We start from the raw sequence: 22,816 nt of genomic DNA on the forward strand, positions 1-22,816 counted from the left end.
TATCAGGTACCAAGGTAAGACCCAAGTGCAGACTGTGTGAAGTAATAATGTTTATTGTAACAACAGGGGCAAGCAAACGACAGGTCAAGGCAGGCAGGGGTTGATAATCCAGAGTAGAGGCCAAGGTACAGGACGGCAGGCAGGCTCAGGTCAGGCGGAGTGGTCAGCTAGGCAGGTACAGCTCAGGACAGGGCCAAAAACCAGGAGGACGAGAAAAATCGAAACTGGAAAAAGCAGGATCTGAGACACAAACCGCTGGTAGACTTGAAGAAACAAGACAAACTCGCAACAGACAGACAGACAACACAGGTATAAATACACAGGGGATAATGGGGAAGATGGGCGACACCTGGAGGGGGGTGGAGACAATCACAAAGACCGGTGAAACAGATCAGGGCGTGACAGTGTGTGCAGCCTGTGACGCTATCAGGTTGCAGACCCCTGGGTTAATCGCAGCCTGGCATAAGGGAGGTTCAGTAGGCCCTGAGGGGAGAGGTCAGTAGGGCTCACTGGGGGCTCCGCACCACACAGAGGGAAGTGTGATCCAGCAGGCCTTTGATTCTGGTGGGAGTACTAGTGCGGAGTGACTGGGGAGGAAGCAGGGCAGCAAAGTAGGAGGTCCAGTGGTGGTTAGGGGTGGTCAGGAGCCTGAGAGAGATTACCCTGTGTAGTGGTGGTTAGGGGTGGTCAGGAGCCTGAGAGAGATGATCCTGTGTAGTGGTGGTTAGGGGTGGTCAGGAGCCTGAGAGAGATGACCCTGTGTAGTGGTGGTTAGGGGTGGTCAGGAGCCTGAGAGAGATGACCCTGTGTAGTGGTGGTTAGGGGTGTTCAGGAGCCTGAGAGAGATGACCCTGTGTAGTGGTGGTTAGGGGTGGTCAGGAGCCTGAGAGAGATGACCCTGTGTAGTGGTGGTTAGGGGTGGTCAGGAGCCTGAGAGATGACCCTGTGTAGTGGTGGTTAGGGGTGGTCAGGAGCCTGAGAGAGATGACCCTGTGTAGTGGTGGTTAGGGGTGTTCAGGAGCCTGAGAGAGATGACCCTGTGTAGTGGTGGTTAGGGGTGGTCAGGGGCCTGAGAGAGATGACCCTGTGTAGTGGTGGTTAGGGGTGGTCAGGAGCCTGAGAGAGATGACCCTGTGTAGTGGTGGTCGCTGTGTGAGGGACAGGGAGGAGGATGAAAGAAAGGGGGACAAGGAGGGGGAAGAGGGGGAAGGGAGAGAGCAGGTGACGACTAGCCAGACAGGATGACCTCTAGGCCACTGAAATCTGGACTCATAGCTGTCGCCGTGAGATTTAATGTCCCTCTGGGATGCTGGAGGTACAGCATCTGTTGCGAGAGAGAGAGAGAAGAAAATAAAAAGGGTATAACAAGAAGTTCAACTTGGCTGGTACCCCCCCGTATGCATGTGAGTGAGTAGTCAGCTATCCAAAAGGTTTTGGGTGATTTTATTTGGCCACCCCAATTTTAATTTAAATATATAAAAAAAAATGACTTGTTGGACATGAAAGACTATAAAAACAGCAGCAAATCAGCTCCAAGTGATTTACATGTTTTAAATCTGCTCCAAAGTATTAACACACATAATAGAGAGATGTATTTGATCGTATAAAAATGTAAGCAAGGTTTGAAATGATGTTTTAGGTAAATATTATATCTGTTTGGGCTTCTTGCGGTCAATTTGCCGTCTAGAAATTATTTGTAATTATGTACCGGCCCCCTGACCATCCGCTCAATATTTTTTTTCGCCAGCGGCTGAATGTAGTTAATGATCCTTTACCTCATCTGCCTGAATGAAACAAGTAGCACCCGAACCCCTGTTAGAACCCCGACAACGTCTGGTTGTCTGCAGACCTCATAAGCAGTCTAACATATGGGCCTATATGTCTCCGTTCCTAAGCTCTAATAGGATCAGACTGGGAGCTCAGGCCCAGATCTCTGCACACAAAATGAGTGGTGTTCTGCAAACAGGAGGTTTACACAGACACCTTTAATAGAGCCTGTCATTCTGGGCCTTCCTAGCAGCTCTGGGACGCACCAGAAAGAGGTTTGCCATCCAGGTTTTATGTGTGACAATCCACTGTTATCAGCGCTCGCATTTATCGGTGTATCGAGTGTTGACAGTAAAATAAATGATGGAATGTGTGCCGCTTTGCTGCTGAACATAATACACATATCATATTTTCGCTGTGTGTGGTTTGATAGGAATTAGTGGTTTGAGGTTTTATGCTTTACCACAAATAGTGTTTTTTTAAATTGTGTTTTCCTTTGCTGTTTAGTGTCTGAGCTGATGTTGTTGTTGTGTTAGCTTACATATTTGATCTTGGCAATGAAATCCAATAATATTTCCCAGAGCTTGTCTAGGTGACTATGACAAGTGTTGTGTTTATTTGTTTCTATTTCGGTTGACATTTTGAACCCAGACTGTCTACTAATGCACACACATCTACCCAGGGCTTTTGAAATGAAGACTTATTACTCAGTCACTTGAATGAATCATGGAAGACTTTCCTTCTCATTTAACAACACACTGATCCCCATGTGTGAACACGCAAGCACACACACACACACACACAAACACCGACATCCACACATTCACTTAGCTGTAAGTGAATGCTGGCTCTGCTCCAGCAGGAAGAGCCTAACGGAGATTCATTTGCTCTGAGGTTAGGCAGTGGAAGCCTGCCCAAGAAGTGCACCGCTCCACTTTAAAACAGCCTATCAGGCTCACAACAGGGAAACGGTGTGAGTAGGTTCCACAGGAGGTTGGTGGCAGCGTAATTAGGGAGGACGGGCTCATGGTAAATGGCTGGAGGGGAATGAGTGGAATGGTATCAAATACATCAAACACGTGGTTTCCATGTATCTGATGACATTCGCTTCGTTCCAGCCATTATTAATGAGCCGTCCTCCCCTCAACAGCCTCCACTGGTAGGTTGCTCCTAAGAACAGAAGGCCTTTTCTATTAATGTGGCAGACTGGAGGTACTTGAGGCTGCTGTCTTCACAGGAGTGGTTGGGAACCTGGATGAAAACCCATTAACCTGAGTAGTAGTGTTGTTTTGAGGCTGTCATTGTATACTTTGTCTTAAATGTGATTTATTTCATTCTGCTTTGAAACTGTCAAAACAGGGCCCTGGAAATGTTGGCTTGAGTCCCTTCTCATGCCACTGGACTATTTACATTGACCCCCCCCCCCCGTACACTGCTGCTACTCACTGTTTATTATCTATCCATAGTCACTTCACCATTACCTGCATGCACAAAGTACCTCAACAGGTTAGTTGAGGTAATTTGTGTTGAACATGAGGAGAAGAGAATGCCTGCCCTAACCTATGCCACATCTGTGTTGGGTCTACATGTGTTAATTGTCTGTTGTTTTAGGCCACAACACAACGGGAAGTTTTGCCAGGGCTCCAGTCGTCTCAACCAGCTGTGTAACACAAAGCTGTGCCAGCCCAGCGGAGTGGACTTCCGTGCTCAGCAGTGTGCTGAGTACAACAGCAAACCCTTCAGGGGATGGTACTACAAATGGAAGCCCTACACCAAGGTGGAAGGTATGGCAACTATTTGTTCAATTCCCCCTGTAATTAGGAACAGGGTAAATGTTGAATGAGCAAATAGAGTCCATCTAGAATGCACCTCATTCAGCCAGATTTGATAGATTCACTGTTTGTTAATACAGTACAGGCTTGTTAAAAAAAGTGCATTTAATTAGCATTGCAGATTAATCAGAGCGTTATGTCCTGTTTCAACTCTCAAATTAGGATTACTTTTTGAATCTTTTGTGACAAACCTGGTGTACTAATTTTAATGTTGAAGCCAAAAATGTGCCTCATGTGCACCATATCAATGTGTCAGTCTACTCTACATATGTATCAGTCTACTCATGCCTGGGAGGGCTGTGGATAACCGGTCAGTCTAATCTACATGGGAAACATGTAGCCACCTGCTCTCTCAGGGAGAAGGAATATATTATAAAGGAAGCCCTTAAGGCAGGTTTTACCTGTGTCTACAGCATACATACTGTATGAGTGAGAGAGAAGGGAGGGAGAGAGAGAGAGAGAGTTTGGCTGTCACCCCATTTACCTTAGTGAGACGCTGATTCATGAAGATGCAAGCAGCAGATCCCGAAAAGCCTCTTGGGGACTGAGTTGAATGGTCGCCTCGGTGATTGTAGAGTGGTTCCACACCGCTCGCCCTCCTCCCTCTCTCTCCCCCTGTGGAGGGACACTCCCTAAGGCCCAGCCCCCAGGGCAGCCTGTAGTGTTTGACCGTGGCACCATTTCAGAGGACAAGCCGAGGTATCAGGAGGTAAGGGCAGTCTAACTGGGCTCTAAGCACCAAATCCAATAGACTTTATGAAATCAAGGGACTTGGCCTACGGAAGTGAATTACTAACATTAAATGTCAAATAGAAATGCTTATGGAATGCATTCAGTGGTTCACATCCTCTGTAATGGAAGAGATTGACATTAAGACAAAACGGAAGGAATCTGAATAGTCCCAAAACTGAAGCTGGTCAGATAATGATGCCCCTGTGTCACTAGGCTGTTTCCATGCTGCTGGTAACACCCCTGTCATTAGACTATGACTGTGTGTTGTACAGAGAACCCGGAACCCATGTCTGGAACTCTGTGTGAGATCTGTGGAGAAGCTGCCCTCCCTGCATTCCTGTTTTATGGGCCCATTTGTAACAGCCTTTCAGCTCTGACATATGTGAATTGTGCCAGAGGTCTGCTACTCCTTCAGTCCCCAGAGGGTCCGTACATTGCACTGCAGTGGACATGCATCGTTAACACAATAGAACCCTGAATACACTATTCACCATTACTCCCATCGATTGGCTCCTAGCTTGCCCTCATCAATTGGCGAGTACGGTTCCTTCATTACCATAGGCCTTTCCCAAGCCCCACATTGCAATATGGAGTGTACCAGTGACAGAGAGAGGCCATACGGAGGTTTGTGCTCTTTATGTAGTCCTGGAGACTCACACCTGGGAAGGAGGAATTGGTTAATGCACAGGTGCAGAGTAACCTCCATGATCTTGTTTATAACACCTGTTAAATCTTCTCTATGTCCTCTGCAGCTGAGGATATCTGCAAGCTGTACTGCATCGCCGAGGACTTTGACTTCTTCTTTGCCATGGCCAGCAAAGTCAAGGACGGGACATCCTGCTCAGACCACAGAGGGGACTTGTGCATCGAAGGAGTCTGTGAGGTAAAGTGCAGATCTGAGGAACATGATGTACAGCAACTCATTAACTACATCTAAGTCTACTGAATGTGATGTTGGACCCAGGATGCCTTCTGTGTTGTCCAATTTCCTTATGTTTCTTCCATCTTGTAGCCGGTGGGTTGTGACCAGGTGCTGGGCTCTAAGGCAACTCTGGATGCCTGTGGAGTTTGTAGAGGGGACAACTCCACCTGTAAGTTCTTCAAAGGCCAGTACGTCCTCCAGCACAGAGCTAACGGTACGTCAAGCGGGAAGACTGACGGGTCAATTTGATGCAGTGGGAGAGAGTGGGAGCTCTGTTGTTGGACATTTCTGGCACAGTGTCATTGGGGCAGAGTTATCTGAACATCACAGGATGAATTCTCTAGCAGATGCCACTGTGTGGGAGACGGTCCCTTCCTCCAGACCTCATACTATACTCTCACAACTGGCTAAGAGCAACCTTTCCAGATCACCGTCTGTGTGTATGTATGTGTGTCTGTGTGTGGCCCTTTAAGGGTCCAATAGACAAAGCTCTGTGACTGAACCGAAAAGTGACCGCTTGGCAGACCTAGATGTTGGGTCATGGAGCACAGGCAGGGGTTGCTTCTAATATAGTGGAAAGTTATTTATGTGGCCGCTTGCATGTGTCGTTACACCAGGGCAGCCGTATACTGCAGAGAGTTATAATGGTTTATGCTGTCTCAGTGAATTAAGCTTACTGTCTCACCGCTTTACTGAAAACACAGCACCATATGATCATGTTATATAAAACACTGTGTAATACAATGTACAAAGGTAAGATTAAAACCAGGGAAAGTTGTTAGTCGAAAGGTGTTTTCTGCTAATAATGGTAATCTACTTTTGGGTTTGGTCTTGATGATAATTCATCCCAGTGAAATACTTGAATATACCCAGGACAGTGTAATGAGTGTTGCCATGTTGTACGAAATAGGAATCTCTAACAAATCAATTTCCTGACTCTCAGAAGGTAAATGAGCTCTTTCTCTCCCTGTTCAGAATACTACGCCATGGTGACCATCCCACCTGGAGCGCGGAGCATCCTTGTTCAGGAGATGGAGATCTCCACCAGCTACCTGGCTGTGCGCACCCTGAAGAGGAAGTACTATCTGACAGGGGACTGGACAGTGGACTGGCCTGGAAAGTTCCAGTTTGGTGGGACGGTGTTTGACTATCAGCGCTCTTTCAACCACCCAGAGAGCCTGTACACGGCTGGACCCACTAATGAGACCCTGGTCTTTGAAGTAAGCTGCCCCTCCGTCCCCGTCTACCCTGACATCCGTTACCGAATTAGCGGTGACAGGGCCTTGGCACAGGGCTCGGTTGCTCACCCAGATGAAAACAAGGCCGGGCTGTAGTGCAGGGTGGGCGGGAAAAAAGAGAGCTCCCAACAACAACGAAGGGTTCAGGATGAATTGTGTCCTGATTCTGATGTTGTCGGGGCTTTCGTCTCTATAATCAAGAGGTCTGGGGTTCAAACAGATCGCCATGTGCTTTGAACTTCCAGGTTCCTGCACTTCCTGCACACAGAGAGAGAGAGAGAGAGAGAGAGAGAGAATTAAGGTCAAAGTGGACACCTCACCTTATGTGTCACAGGCTCTAGTATGTGATCCTATGATTTAGTGTTTTCCTTTTAAAAACGTAAGGATGTAGACATAGCAGCTGGTTGGACACTGCACAGTTCACACGCCCGTAGGACATTCTTTTGTCTTACCTGTCAGAGCAGAGGCCTAAGCTCTGAGGTAAAAGCAAGCCTTTACTTGTCGTCACTCACTGCTGCAACTGATGGTCGAAAAGAATGGAAATGAAGCTCCTGACAGTCGAATGAAAATAAGTGTTGTTGATTGTCCTTGGAGAATAAGTGACTCTCAAGCTTGCTCATGCTTTAGTTTGTATATTTAAGAGTTAGGGTGTTGAGAGGTAGAGGATATATTCCCCAGATAGCTATGTAAACGGTGGCAAGCTTTTTTCACATGCCCTTTGAACTCTTAAAAACAGAGGGGGAAAACCAGGTGAGTTTGGAAAGTTTGGTCTGTTATCTATCCACCAAAGGCAAGGTGAAAGTAATGTAAAAGCTAGTTTGGACAAAGCCCTCGGCCTCGGGCTGCCTGTGAACTGAGAGCTGAAGTTTAAATGGCGCCTATAAATATATGAGAAATGCCATAGTAAAATCCCTGGAATGCCTTTCAGTAATTTGTCATTTTGCAGAAAGAGTGGATTTGACCATGTCGTTTCTAAATGTTTTTCTACATGTTTTTGTTAGCTTTACATCACCACACAAAGTTCAAATGGCCTGATTTGATGGACTTTAAAGTGCTTAGTGCTCCATTCTCAGTGTGGTAACAGCATGCTGCTCGCTGCACTGACGTGGTTTCTCCCATGTAGCCTGAGAGTCATGTGTCCACTAGTGCGGTTAGCAGTAGCAGGGTTAGCAGTAGCAGGTTGCTGATATGCAGATGAGAGGACATTAATCTCTCTAAGTATGTTCCGTAATTACAAAAAAGAAGAGAGGGACCCAGTTTAAAAGATTAAAAGAATTCTGCAATTGAACTGTATAGATCTGAAGAGCTTGGGTCAGGGCACAGAGAGAGAGAGAGAGAGAGAGAGAGAGAGACTTAAATGCGTTCCAAATTATAAAGTTAGCAGAAAGGGAAGGAAACTGGGTTCCACTGAGCCTGGCAGATCTGTTATGCTGTCGTGGAAAACTAGAACAATGCTGATGGCTCTGAGACCCTGACTCGGCTAGAAACAATTCATGAAAACAAATGTTGAAGAGTGGTGAGGGTAAACTCTGACCGTGTTCATGTATATAGCCTAATCAGACAGGAGAATGGCAAGAAAAAGGCAGGGAGAAACGAGACACAACATATGGTGAGCTCTAGGGATGTTATTTGAATTGGAATAGGGATTACCTCTGTATTGACAAAGTGGCAAAGAGTTTGGTGGGGTCACGTCAGTCGAGAGCAGAGGATTGTGGACCTGGGCAGCAGGCAGGCAGTAGGTGATGCTGGGGAGTTGTAGCCATGTCTGCCACTCTGTAATTCATCATCATTTCCCCCTTAGCCTAATGAGCGCTACAGTGAAATGAATAATATACCCTGGTACAAAAGATGAATTATTATTTTCATAGGCATTAATCTACCCTAGTCATGTGAGAATGGCAAAATGAGATGTTGTTAGATTGTTTGGTTTTTGTCTGTTTGAAACCACTGCGGCATATCAGAGAGAAGTCATGCACAGTGAATTAGGTTGAGGCTCGGATGGCGGTGGAGGTGGGGAGAGGGCATTTAGGGCTGTGGACTATCCCAGGCAAGCAGGGTTAGGGAGAGCTGTCTCGTGTTGTGTCTGATGTCAGGGCTCCAAATGGACAGGGGAGCCCCTGGGGCTGCGTTCTGGAACTTGTGTTTGCTGTGCAGTGCCAGCAGTAAATTTGGACCGGTCCTGGAAAGGCTAGTGTGAAAGGGTCCAATGGCACAGGTCCAGGGCAATATATTTAGCCTGGAAGCTCTGGGGGTTTAGCTTAAAGCTTTATTAAGTTCATAGCTAAGTCAACATTTTCCACCTCACTTTCTCTTTCCACTAAACCCTTTCTGCAACGACTCCTCTGATAACGCTTTAAATCCAATTCGCTTCTCACCATACCTACTGCCGAGGTTCTTGGTTTCTGTTACCTGTTGTGGACTCACTGGAGAGTGCCTCTGGAGCCCGTACAGAGCAGTCTCATGTTCGTATGTCCTGCTTCACTGAGCTTTGGAGAGCGCATGTTTCAACATCTATCCGGATGCACATAAAGTTCATATCGCTGACCGTGCCCACGGGACAGATGTACAGTCATTTTATCTGATCCCAGTACATTGAACAGGAGGACCTTTCCTTCAGACATCTGATCCCAGTACAGATGTCTTCTCCATGTGTAAACCCCCTGCCTTTGCTCTAGTTGGACTACAATAGGGATAATCTACGGTGAGAGCTGAGGCTGTTAGCATATTTAAGTTGTAAAAGTCTGAACCCCCTGTAGTAATTAAAGTGTGTGTGTGTGTCTTACTGGTTTACATACACAACAACATTTGAGACAAATGTTAGAGTTTGATATGAGAGACAATTACTTGTAATAGGTAAATAATTAGCTATTTGCTTGCATGCCTGAATCGGTGTCATTGCTGCTGGGCATTGTCAACAAATCCATCAGTTTGGCGGTTTGAATATTGACCCCAAAATGTTTTGACCAAGTCTATGGGGAACAAAGCAGCCCTTCATTTTGAGAGAGAGCTTTCCACTCCATTAGAAGCAACCCCAGCCTGTGCTCCATAATCCAACATCTAGGTCTGCCAAGCGGTCACTTTTCAGTTCAGTCACAGAGCTTTGTCTATTGGACCCTTACAAGGGCTACACACAGACACACACAAAGACTTGCACGCGCACACACATGCGCACGCACACACACACAGTTCCACAACACCATTGTCACCAAGTCACCAGTTTCCTGCCACTTCACTTGTCTTAGTTTTTCATTGTCATTCTCTATGGCCCATTGCTTGGAACCACTTCAGGGTATGCTTAGCCTTGTCTATTTTGGCAGGGAGGGAAATGACTGCTAACCACACTTGTGGAGGTGCTAATACCTCACTGTCATATTCTCCCTCAGATCCTGCTGCAGGGTAAGAACTCAGGTGTGGTGTGGGAGTACACCTTGCCCCGCAGTGAGAGGAAACCCAACTACACATGGGGAGTGGTTCGTTCTGACTGCTCGGCCCCGTGTGCTGGAGGTGAGCCCAGGATGAGAGAATTCCATGAGTGTGTGTGTGTGTGTGTGTGTGTGTGTGTGTGTGTGTGTGTGTGTGTGTGTGTGTGTGTGTGTGTGTGTGTGTGTGTGTGTGTATGTGTGTGGTGCATTGGGCTAGCAGGAAGTGCATTCTGGCTCATCAAAAGCATCTTTGTAAGCAACAGTGAAAAGGTTGCACGGTCTCCCTTGGTCCTTTACAGACCTCCCTGAGTACTCTATCCTATTCACTCATCAATGTATGTCAGCGAATGTGTGTGTTTTTATATGTGAGCCTGGATCAGTGGTTCCCTTGCTCTATTCACTCTATCCCAGTAGGGAGGGTGAAAGCAGACAGAGAGCTCTAGACAAGCTTAGAGCAGAGATCGCTATCTGCACCCGGTCACTATTTCGTTCATACTTTACTTTAGTTGTCAAGCCCCCCCGTGTTGCTCAGATGGGAGAAGAGTGTGGGCTTTGTATGTGACCTTTTCAGTGGTTGTAAAAGACAAGGCAAACTGATAGGAATGATGATGTCTGTCTGCCTCGCTCTCCTTCTCACTCTCTCTCTTTTTCTCTCTTTCAGGTCGGATCTCGACAAAAGCCATCTGTTTGCAAGATCAGCGGACCCAAGTCAACTCGACACAGTGCAACCCTCAGACCCGACCAGTGCTTAGCTCTCACCTGTGCAACACGCAGCCCTGCCCAGCCTAGTAATTAACCCTCTATTTCTCAGTCTGTCTCTCTGTCTCTCTCTCTCATTCTGACAGACATATACCACAACCTCAGCCTACTGTCTTTGCTTTAGTTCCATTGGCGAGCTGCTGTGGCTTGGTCTGGGATGCTGGTGTGGTCTCTTTGCTGCGGGCAGGGACCACTCAGCCTTCTCTCCCTGTCGCGTCCTGCTGGAGAGCCCCGTACGTTCCTTACCCAAGGCTCAGGCTCCCAAACCAAACGGGATTAACATACCCTCCAGACAGGGACAGGCCGGCCTGGTTTTCCCAGCACTGGCCCCAGCTCAAAGCCACAGCTTCTGGACCAGGCCACAGGAGAGAGCTGCCCCAGCCCCACTCATGCTCAGTTTCACCCTGCCTGACCGTCTGAGTACTGCTCGCACTGATAAGGTTCAGCACAGAGACAACTCTGAAGAAGACCTCCACAGCCTCTCGTTTCTCCTCAATGAGTGGTCTTCACCACCGGTGACAAAGAATGAAGATGCTAGAAAAAGTCAGACAGAGATCACAGATTCAATTGTTTGCCCATTATTAACAACTGTCTGCTAAATTGGGATCGTCAACAATGTTCTACAACCACGGCCAGATCAGTAAAAGTAATTTCCAAACACTTACTGGGCATCAGGATGGAATCCTTTCAGACATTTTGGTTGATCTCATCATTCTGGGAATTTATTTCATACACCAACCATTTTCTTCAGATACTGGATGCAATTCTCAACTTTGCAAATAAAAGTTGGGATATTGAATGAATTTCACTTCGGCTCTGCTCCAGTGACAATCCATTCAGCTCCTATGGGACTGACTCGATTTACGATGCTCCATCTTCAAAGGAACAGCCATGAACCAGTCAGTAGAGAGACTCTTTGAGCCTGACACGCTGACAAAGAGATGACAAACGTCTCTCTCTCTCGCCACCCGCCTGTCATCCTCTCCTTGTTGTTGCCTGATGTCCCACCCCTACACTCACGTTACAGTACAGCGTATATGAGTGATGGTGGGTGAGGGGGAAATCAGGACCATACAACTGTTTCCTTAAAGAAACAATAATAACCAGTGCAGCTTTCCCTGTCCAAATCTTGACAAATCGTTCAATAACAGTGGGTAATTGAAACGACTCTAAGCCTGGTGGGAGTCAGTGAGTGCCTTTGGTGTGTGTGTTGTTGTGTCAGCGCAGTACTGTTGCATCTTGGGGAGTGCGTTGGTACATCATTCTATTCTACATCATTATCTCTCGAGACATGTTTGTAGGCCTGGTGCTAGACCACTTAAACCACTCACTTTCTTCTGTGTTCAGGGGACTATCATCGTAAAAATGTGACAGGGGCACATACCACAAAGATCACCTTCTCTTCTTCTGTGGTATGTGCTGCATAGAAGAAGGCTAAGACCCGAGACTGTGCTGCCCGCCTGTCTCTGAGAGGGTTAATAACCAACCAGCGCGCTATCAGTTACGACTTAAACATGCTGCCACTCTTTCTCTGTGAGGCTCCCACCATTTGAGAGGGGGTTTCTTCCCTGTAATCTGGGTCAAACTATATCTGTTATCTAGGGGAAAGGTTTAAATGGACCAGACCACTAATGACCTCCCCCCGTGTGAGTTGGAGGGGAAGTGTGCCGTCCAGGTGAATGATATCATCAACATAAATCCACGAGCAGAGTCCTGTTCATCAGTACCAGACTCCTGAATCAGTGGACCCTGTTTCCCGCTGATTAAGTGTCAGGATTTATGGGATACCTTTTTACAAATGCTTCCAAACTGTACGGGCATGCTATCAAAAAACAGAGAAGGAGGAGCGTAAAAGAGGCCTCTTTCCATCGACTATCTGCAGTGCTGACAGGTCTGTCCATGTTTTATTATAGAGAGAGAGTCTGGATCCCCATAGGGCCAGATCAGTCTAGCCAGCCAGGAATCCAGCACTGAGTCCCAGCCCTATTGCGCCAACTCCAGCCTTAGCACCGGTCTAGAGCCCCAGCCTCAACCAGACAATGCAGGCTTGCCTGCAAGGGCCACTTGCTTTCAAGCAGTCACTGTGCAGTGTGGGGCATGGCGAGATCAAACACCACGAGGCCTGCTAGGAGCCAACTTTATCTGCCAGCCCAGGATGTCACCGGAGAGATAAATGTTAATGCCTTAAAGAGTTTTGCAGTTCCCCTGGTGCATCCGTTTCTACTCTCTCTCTCTCTCTTTCCTTTCTTCTGTCTGTCTCCCAATGTTACTTTTATACTTCCTTTTTATTTATTTGACATGATTATTTATTTAGTTTTATAGTTTATTTAGTGCTCTGAAGAAGATTCCTGTAGGCAGGCTGCAGCTGTAGAGTTACTTATCTGGCTCATCCTGGGTCGTTGTGGCACGTGCACCAAACTCCGGGAGAAACGGGGAGACATCAGCAGGCGGGCCCAGAGCAGGGAGGAGGAGGTGGTGCTCGGAGAGGCTGCTGTTTTAGAGTGGTGCTTGAAGTCACTAACCTGAAGTGCTGTTGGTTGCTGTGCGACTGCTACTTTGCACTTGAATAGATTGTTAGTATAGTAACAGGTTGTGCATCAGATGGAAAGTCAACGTTTGCCAGTGAAATGCAGCCCGCACCATGACAGGAAAATGTAACCACTGCATGAATGTAAAGCCATCCAGTATTTCTCAATGTTCCCAACATTTTTCAAGTTAAATTGTATGGCTGGAAATATGGGAGTTATTGAAAGATTCCAGAAATACAAATGACAGCTAAGCCAACATTGGTTTGCAGTGAAGCACAGTAATTCAAGCTCATTCCAGTGACATATTGTTATTTATATGGCAGTGAAAAAAGAGAGAAGAGAAATCTGAACCGGTGCTTTGCTAGACGGGTCGTGTTTCTCCCCTCAAAATTGCAGTTTAGCCTTCTCCCTCATTTATCAGAGATGGGTTTGAAGGGAAATGAAAGGTCTGACAGAAGGGCAGTAGGAGTGGCTGGTCGGCAGCGGAGCCTCAGAACTCGACTGAGTCAGCTGTCCGTCCTCCATGCCCCTGGTCATGTGGTAGTCGGAGCAGTCATTTGCGCTAATCTCCCTACGCCCAAAATGCCAAGACACAGTCTATTTTAGAGACTGGCTGCTTTCATCAGAGGCTGAGAATGATCCACAGATACCAGAAGGCCACAACTAGTGGAGACGCTGAGTGTAGGATCCTGTCCCTCCCTACAGCCAGACCAGACCAGGCCAGGGTAGAGGAGAGTTGGGCTAAGGGGAGCTCTGAGGGGAGCTATGGGGTTAACTGAAGGTGAGAATCGGCTGTATAAGGTTAGCCTTATACTGTATGGTGGAAACCTTGCACTGTTCTAGTATGTTGTACACAAATCATACCACATTTTAATAATCACATACTTGGGAAAAAAAGGTGTAGACTTACAGTGAAATGCTTACTTACATCCCTTCCCAACAATGTTTACATTTGTTTTATGTTACCTTTATTTAAATAGGCAAGTCAGTTAAAACAAATTCTTATTTACAATGACGGCCTACCCCTGCCAAACCCTCCCCTGACCGGGACGATGCTGGGCCAATTGTGCGCCGCCCTATGGGACGCCCGATCGTGATACAGCCTGGGATTGAACAAGGGTCTGTAGTGATGCCTCTAGCACTGAGATGCAGCGCCTTAGACCATTGTGCCACTCGGGAGCAGAGAGAGAAAATAGAGAAATAATAGAAAAGTAAAACATAATAATAAAAGTAATAATAGTTACACAATTAGTAACAACTTGGCTATATACAGTTGAAGTCGGAAGTTTACATACACCTTAGCCAAATACATTTAAACTCAGTTTTTCACAATTCCTAATCCTAGTAACAATTCCCTGTTTAGGTCAGTTAGGATCACTACTTTATTTTAAGAATATGAAATGTCAGAATAATAGTAGAGCGAATGATTTATTTCAGCTTTTATTTATTTCATCACATTCCCGGTAGGTCAGAAGTCTATATACACTCAATTAGTATTTGGTAGCATTGCCTTTACATTGTTTAAATTGGGTCAAATGTTTCAGGCAGCCTTCCACAAGCTTCCCACAATAAGTTGGGTGGATTTTGGTCCATTCCTCCTGACAGAGCTGGTGTAACTGAGTCAGGTTTGTAGGCCTCCTTCCTCGCACATTTTTTCAGTTCTTCCCACAAATGTTCTATAGGATTGAGGACAGGGCTTTGTGATGGCCACTCCAGTACCTTGACTGTTGTCCTTAAGCCATTTTGCCAAAACTTTGGAAGTATTCTTGGGGTCATTATCCATTTGGAAGTCCCATTTGCGACCAAGCTTAAACTTCCTGACGGATGTCTTGAGATGTTGCTTCAATATACCCACATAATTTTCCATCCTCATGATGCCATCTATTTTGTGAAGTGCAACAGTCCCTCCTGCAGCTTAACACACCCACAATTTGATGCTGCCACCCCCGTGCTTCAGGGTTGGGATGGTGATCTTCACCTTTTTCCTTGAAACATAATGATGGTCATTATGTCCAAACAGTTCTATTTTTGTTTCATCAGACCAGAGGACATTTCTCGAAGAAAGTATGATCTTTGTCCCCATGTGCAGTTGCAAACCGTAGTCTGGCTTTTTTATGGAGGTTTTGGAGCAGTGGCTTCTTCCTTGCTGAGTGGCCTTTCAAGTTATGTTGATATAGGACTCGTTTTACTGTGGATATAGATACTTTTGTACCTGTTTCCTCCAGCGTCTTCACAAGGTCCTTTGCTGTTGTTCTGGGATTGATTTGTACTTTTCGCACCAAAGTACGTTCATCTCTAGGAGACAGAACACGTCTCCTTCCTGAGGCGTATGACGGCTGCATGGTCCCATGGTGTTTATACTTGCAAACTATTGTTTGTACAGATGAACGTGGTACCTTCAGGCATTTGAAAATTGCTCCCACGGATGAACCAGACTAAAATTTATTTTCTGAGGTCTTGGCTGATTTCTTTTGATTTTCCCATGATGTCAAGCAAAGAGCCACTGAGTTTGAAGGTAGGCCTTGAAATACATCCACAGGTTCACCTCCAATTGACATCAAATAATGTCAATTAGCCTATCAGAAGCTTCTAAAGCCATTACATAATTTTCTGGAATTTTCCAAGCTGTTTAAAGGCACAGTAAACTTTGTATTTAAACTTCTGTCCTACTGGAATTGTGATACAGTATATTATAAGTGAAATAATCTGTCTGTAAACAATTGTTGGAAAAATTACTTGTCTCATGCACAAAGTCGATGTCCTAACCGACAAGAAATGTGTGTATTGGTTGGAAAACGAGTTTTAATGCCTCCAACCTAAGTGTATGTAGTCTTCCGACTTCAACTGTACACCACCGGTCTAAGGTTTTAGAACACCTACCCATTCAAGGGTTTTTCTTATATTTTTTAAAACTATTTTCTATTTGCTACATGATTCCATATGTGTTATTTCATAGTTTTGATGTCTACACTATTACTCTACTATGTAGAAAATAGTAAACAATTAAGAAAAAACCTTGAATGAGTAGGTGTTCTAAAACCTTAGACCGGTAGTGTACACGGGGTACCAGTACCGAGTCGATGTGTAGGGGTACGAGGTAATTGAGGAATGAAATGACAGATAATTAACAGCAGCAGCAGCGTATGTGATGAGTAAAAAAAAGTTTGTGCAAAAATGATCAATGCAGATAATCCGGGTAGCTATTTGGCTAGCTATTTAGCAGTCTTATGGCTTGGGGGTAGAAGCTGTTCAGGGTCCTGTTGGTTCCAGACTTGGGCGGCTGGAGTCTTTGACCATTTTTAGGGCATTCCTCTGACATCGCCTGGTTTAGAGGTCCTGAATGGCTGGGAGATCGTCCCCAGTGATGTACTGTTTATGTTTAGATTCTCATGTGTGTGCTGCGTGCAGCGGTGGGTACTGATGCTTGTCGAGCACATGTGCAGTATATGTGTGTGTGTGCGTGTGTCTCTGTACTTCCTGTGGGCACAGGGGAGAGAGTGATGGATACAGATTGAGGAAATCTGTGGTTCCTTGCCAGGATTAGGGATCTGTGTCATGTGGTTGACACCATTAGAGGTTAGGAGGGGAATGTATACAGCCGAATCATCTGTTTGGATAGGTTCCCTGCTGACTTTGCTGAGTACAGCAGTTATTTTGCATGTGTGTTTGTGACTGTGAGATTATGTGCAGGTTTATGAGTCATTCTAAGAGCTATACCGCCATTCTGTTTCTCATAATTCAGTGACTCTTTTTCGAGGAGCATTTTGTTAGTTTGGTACTTGGGCTGACACATCTCTCTCCATTTCTCTCCTCAGCTGGACGACAGGGGACTGGGGGCCCTGCAGTCGGTCCTGTGGTGGCGGGCAACAGACACATCACATCCAGTGCTTGCGTAAGGTGACGTACCAGCGGGAGGAGGTGGTGGCTCACTCCCTGTGCCCAGTCATCGCCCCGGCCCAGGTGCAGCCCTGCCACACCCAGGCTTGCCCATCTGAGTGGAGCTCTGGAGCCTGGTCACAGGTAGGCCACACTTCGTGACATGCCCATATACTGCCTATTATAGTTTGAAAAAGGTTGTTTTTTGAAATCATTATTATTTTTTTTGATTGTATAAGACTTGTGAGATGTGTCAGCTAGCACTGCAATTAATTAGCAAATGTCTGTGGTGGCCTAATGTAAGGGGAAAACACTCCTCTGCCCTCTGCTGGACACATGGTTAATTGCATACTCACTAGCTGAGAACAGGACACAGACTGCAGAGAACACTTTCAATCATATTATCATCATTAATCACACGTCATTATTGTGATTCCCTCAATTTAGTTGGCTGGGCAAAACTGACATGGCCAGATGTATAGAGGCTATGAATACCTAGTCATGATCAGTGACAGTGTTCTCCATCTTAGTCAGTAGTGACTGGGATCTCCGCCTGTTGTTTCTATAAAAGCCTGTCTGTCAGTGATACCGCAGATACCTGGAGGGGCGTTTCTCTTTAATTCATTATCTGATGTATATGCTTTTATTAAGCAGTGCACAGTATAGGATACAAATAAAATGACTTTAATTCCAGGTCTTTTCACGTCTTATTCAATACTTTAAACATACCGGGCGTACACTGTTACAGTACGAGAGTTCTCGGGCTATCTCAAGTTGAGTGTGTCTCTTTGCAGAGAGAGCCCAGAGTGATTTAGTGCACTGACTTCATCCCTTATTGACGGCATCCTTCACAGGGTTCAGACGCAACACTGAGCATATGCCTCCCAGTATGAGTTCAGTCTGAGTTTACCAGACCCTCTGTTCCTCCGCTCTCCTCTCAGTGTTCCAAGTCATGTGGGCGTGGGATGAGGAAGCGCAGCGTGTTCTGCAGGAGCACTGACCCCGGAGCAAAGGCTGTGGTGGTGCCGGACAGTATGTGTAAGGCACACCACAAACCCAAGGCCCAGGAGACATGCGTCGTGCGCCGCTGCCCCAAGAATGACCGGCTGCAGTGGTTCACAACACCCTGGGGCGAGGTAGGGACTCACGGAGGCAGACAGACAGACGCACATGTACAAACACACCCACACATACTTTGTATAACCTTGTACACACCGGTGCACAAAGAAACCCATACATGCATTGAAGATTGTCTAGACAGAAATGCATTTGTGACGAACATACACATCCAGAGTGCTGATGCTGTGTCCCCTCGTCAAAACAAAGCAAATAGCCTGAATACCAAAGGCAAACATTTCAGACATTCACTTTATAAGTTGAGCACTGTTGCTATGGCGATGTGGGCTGACCTTGTCTTGTTCTCTCCACTGGGGGACCAGCTGTATTTCTCTCTGAGGGTTCTCGCATTGTCTTATTCTCTCCGTTCTCTTTTTGCTAATGGTGCCTCCTCTGGCTGTTCCCTCCGCAGTGCTCCACATCCTGTGGCCCAGGTGTCAGAAGCAGAGAGCTGCGTTGTAGGGAGAGGGATTCACAGGGGGGCTACACAGAGTTCCCTATGAGAAGGTGCAGGAACCTTCCCAAACCCTCTGGGGAGCTCCAGCAGACCTGCAGCATGGGGCCGTGCCCAGAGCCTCAACCTGTCGTCCCAGGAAGGACAGCCAGTGCAGTGGTCCTGGGCTGGTACTCTTCTCCTTGGCAGCAGGTATGTATATCCACTCTCCATCCACCCTGCCTGTTCTCCCAGACATGATGGGGATTCATGTTGAATGGATGTGGACTTAGTGAAACATCCTCTCTCGCCCTCGACTCTCGCTCTCTATCTCTCTGTTGTCAGGCCCAAAGGGGGTGGTATTCATGTATATGTATGTAGTATCTACCAAGGCAACCTCTTGCAGTCTGACATCTGACTTCCCCTTGATCAGGGGGCCTGTGATGTCTGTATGCACATAGGCTCTCTCTCCTCTCCCTAGACATAGCTTGGAGGTAATGGACATGGTGTATGCATTCGTAATCTATTCTAAGTACGATCTTCAACACCTCTCTCTCTCTCTCTCTCTCTCAGTGTTCTGTATCCTGTGGGGGAGGGGTACAGTCCCGTTCTATCCAGTGTCTGAGACAGGGACGTCCTGCAGCTGGATGCCTGAACCCCCAGAGACCCATAACTTCCCGGGCCTGCAACACACACTTCTGTCCTGCTCCTCGTCCTGCTCCCCCTGCTCCTCCTGTTCCTGGGCCAGCCCTCAAAGGTGAACTACTTCAACTCATAGAAACTATCGTAAAGTTCTGTCTGGCACTTTTGTCGGTGCGCGTTTATTGACACGATCCCCCTGATCTTCTCTCCATCAGACGAACAGTCTTGTGTCGACTTCTTCAGCTGGTGTCACCTGGTTCCTCAGCACAGTGTGTGCAATCACAAGTTCTACGGACATCAGTGCTGCAAGTCCTGCAATGGCAAAAAGCTATAAGTTCGGAGGACACCTTTTCCCATGAGCCTCTAGCTGCGAATAGCTTAATATGCGCTACAACTCTAAAGGTTGTTGTGGTTGAAAATACACTTTGGGCCATAATGCACAAGAGAACTGTGGTGCAGTCTCTGTTCCTGGAGTACTTGACTAACAGTGATTTAGCAAAATAAAAGAGAATAATCTCCATCTTTCTGGATACGTTGTGCTAAAGATGGCAATATGGGCAAAGACATTCATGCGAACGCAGCATCTCATAACTGTAACTGGAAATGCAGTGCAACAAATCATTGCAGGACATTCTCTGTGTAAATATATGTGTTGTATGTCCTGATACTGTCAACATCTAACTTAAAGCCATCAAGAGAGCTCTGAGAATATCTGCATTTTAGCTCACTCATGTTTTGGATATGTAAAGGCATCTGGTTTCAGACGACATTTTAAGTTATTATGGCACACATGTTATTTAGCATTTGTCAGGTGTACCATGTGCTCTGTGTGCTGCATGTGCTCTGTGTGCTGCATGTGCTCCATGTTTCAAGCTCTTTACATGTAGCAGGCTACCTATCACAGAAATGATACATGTAAATAGATTTTGAAGTTGATCACAACTCCCAAATGCACTTATCAGGCCCAGTCCCTCTATCTCTCATGGTTCATGATTGGTGCTTCATTGTGTAACAAGATACAGTACTTACAGTGCATGTGTACATTCCATACATCTTCATGTTGTGAATACATGCATATTTGTGTATGAGAAAATAATGTTTGTTTACCCATATTTTAATGTATGCTCCAAGTGTCCTGAGCAAGGCAGTTAACCCACTGTTCCATCGGGCGCCGATGACTTGGACGTTGATTAAGGCAGCCTCATACACCACTCTGATTCAGAGGGGTTGGGTTAAATGCGGAAGACACATTTCAGTTGCATGCATTTAGTTGCACAAACTGTCTAGGTATCCCCCTTCCCTTTTCTTGTGAAAATATTGGTGCAATTCTGACAGCCGCCGGGATACCCTATGTTCTTTCCCATCATTCCCGTCATCATGATAAGGAAACATCCTCTGTCCATTGGGCCAGCAGCACTGAACCTAGGTCCTCTCACACCAGATAGATATGATGCCAAATCATTAACTAGCGCTGGGTATAGCCACAGAGGATCCCCCAGACTTCCACCACTCATTCATGAAAATCAATGTCTGCAGGCTAGTAAAGGGAGCTGTGGATGGGGCCGGGTCAGAGAAGATGCTTTACTTCCTCTGCCTGGCCTGGTGGGAGATGTGGAGAGAAGTGGTAGGCGAGAGTTGGCGGCATAGTTGAGAGGGAGGAAGGGGTAGCCAGGTTTGAGGTTGTCACGTGCTCTCGACATACTTTTTCAGAATGCTAATTAGTCACAGAGCCTGGCGTGGTGGGAGCAGACAGACTTTAGGGGGGGGCAGAGCAGACCAACAAAGGCCTCTAAAGAGGGCTGCTGCATACCTCCCTCTGTTTACTCTGCCCCTGCTCTCACCATCCAGACCAGCTCTGTTTGGTTTGTTTGAGAAAATGTCAGCATCCCTCCACTCCCCCGCTCCCTCTCTCGTGACCCCCCCCCCCCCCCCCCCCACACCTTCATTTTAGCATCAGTCAGTGCTACGAAGTACTGTAGATTGCAGCTACATGATGGTAAATCCCATTTTTGCACTATTGGCCATGTGGAAGGCAATGGGATAGCCAATTGTACAGACAGCAAAGGCAACCTACTTCCAGCCAGCAGGGAGAGAAACAGGAAGAGCATGGCTAGAGTATAGGATGTTGTTTGCTGTAAATCATAAAGATCCTACGTCTCCCCCTGCTCCAGAGAGGGATGGTCCCATACAGAGAGAGATGTCTGGTCTGGTCAGAGGCTCTATGACCATAGAGTTGTTTTTCCTCCTCCTCAGCCTGCTCTCCATCAGTGGCTTGGAATGGAGAGTGTAGAGGGACAGAGAGAGAAAGACTGATATGATTGTGAAGGACATTCCTGAGCGGTGGCTCTCTCTGCCTCTGGTCTGGCCTGCTCACGGCTAACACAGTCATTCTCATGGGAGGCTACCATTCCTTCCAATACCACAGGTTCCTCCCCTGCCTTCACCAGGCCTGTACAGCATCCCTGCAACCTACGCTCACAAAGGGTCAAGATAGACTGTTGACTGTTCATTCTCCCTTTCTTGCTATACTCGTATGGTCATTTTATGTTTTTGTTTGTTATATTGGTTAATGAACTAGTTTCCACCAGGGATGGTACTCTCTCTCTGTATTGTAAAACCACTCAAATAGTTTCCGGTACCTGGGAATTGTCTGTGTGAATTATCTCTAGTTTATTGTGCTGAACTAATGCTCTCAAATAGACTGTCACATTGGCCTGTAAGAGGACATGGGAGCGGGGAATGTTTGATTTGATGTGTGTTTTTTCATCAGCCTTGCAATCGTTCGTATTTCCAACAGGTGTTGTTTGTGTTCTTTTCTATGTCCTGTACAGTTGTTGTATACTCTATTGTCTTTTCACCTGTAAAGACAGGAAACGTGTGTAATTTATTACTGTTTCATTGGATCTGAGATACTGAACACTATTGGTTGAGAGGGGAGCTGCTGGTACTATAGAGCATGATCCGTGTAATATTTAATACTTTTTCTCAAAGTTTTATAATAAAACTATGACAAAATGTATTCCCCCTACCTCTCCGATGCTCCTAATACTTTTGTGTCACACTCGGCGCGAGGGATGATTGGGTTTAATCAACACGTTTCTCTCAATCTACCCTGAATCAGGACGGCAGGAATCCCCATCATTTCCACTGCATGCTTACTACCCTACTGAGTGGCAGGCAGGGGAGGGTGAATTATAAACACCTAGCGGATCAATGCAGCCATTTTGTACATTTTCAGGGGTAGTGATGGGTCTGGGAGGTGGAGGTTTTTCAGCTATATTCTTTCCTTTGTTCATGGGAGGATGTATGCCTTGTCATGGTCCTGTGCATAACAGCCCCCTTTGTTTCCTCCATGATCACCAGCCCGCTCTCTGTCATCTCCATCCTCCCCAAACACTCACAACACCACTCACATACAGACCTGTCACAACGTTACACGCTTTGGTTATTTCTCCTCATGATCTACTTCAGCTCATTTATTTATAAATACACTGTAGAGATGATTCATTCCAAAGAACATGGTACTGTATCTCTTTATATACTCCGCCA

The 22,816-nt window shown here is 46.4% G+C and overlaps 1 protein-coding gene across 1 annotated transcript in view; it reads left to right on the forward strand.

Moving 5' to 3' along the window:
- The window catches only part of LOC109874375 (A disintegrin and metalloproteinase with thrombospondin motifs 18), a 47,474-nt gene extending 25,188 nt beyond the window's left edge, over positions 1-22,286 (forward strand). The window contains exons 13-23 of the mRNA XM_031809650.1: positions 3,379-3,551; positions 5,084-5,214; positions 5,344-5,467; positions 6,229-6,473; positions 9,875-9,995; positions 10,575-10,701; positions 17,016-17,220; positions 18,018-18,212; positions 18,605-18,838; positions 19,199-19,382; positions 19,483-22,286. Of these exons, the coding sequence (XP_031665510.1) occupies positions 3,379-3,551; positions 5,084-5,214; positions 5,344-5,467; positions 6,229-6,473; positions 9,875-9,995; positions 10,575-10,701; positions 17,016-17,220; positions 18,018-18,212; positions 18,605-18,838; positions 19,199-19,382; positions 19,483-19,601 (1,858 nt within the window). The 3' untranslated portion in view covers positions 19,602-22,286. The remainder of the gene's footprint in view (positions 1-3,378; positions 3,552-5,083; positions 5,215-5,343; positions 5,468-6,228; positions 6,474-9,874; positions 9,996-10,574; positions 10,702-17,015; positions 17,221-18,017; positions 18,213-18,604; positions 18,839-19,198; positions 19,383-19,482) is intronic.
- The last annotated feature ends 530 nt before the right edge of the window (positions 22,287-22,816 follow it).

The sequence above is a fragment of the Oncorhynchus kisutch genome, linkage group LG3 (assembly GCF_002021735.2).
Source record: "Oncorhynchus kisutch isolate 150728-3 linkage group LG3, Okis_V2, whole genome shotgun sequence".
In the NCBI taxonomy this organism is placed as follows: Eukaryota; Metazoa; Chordata; class Actinopteri; order Salmoniformes; family Salmonidae; genus Oncorhynchus; species Oncorhynchus kisutch.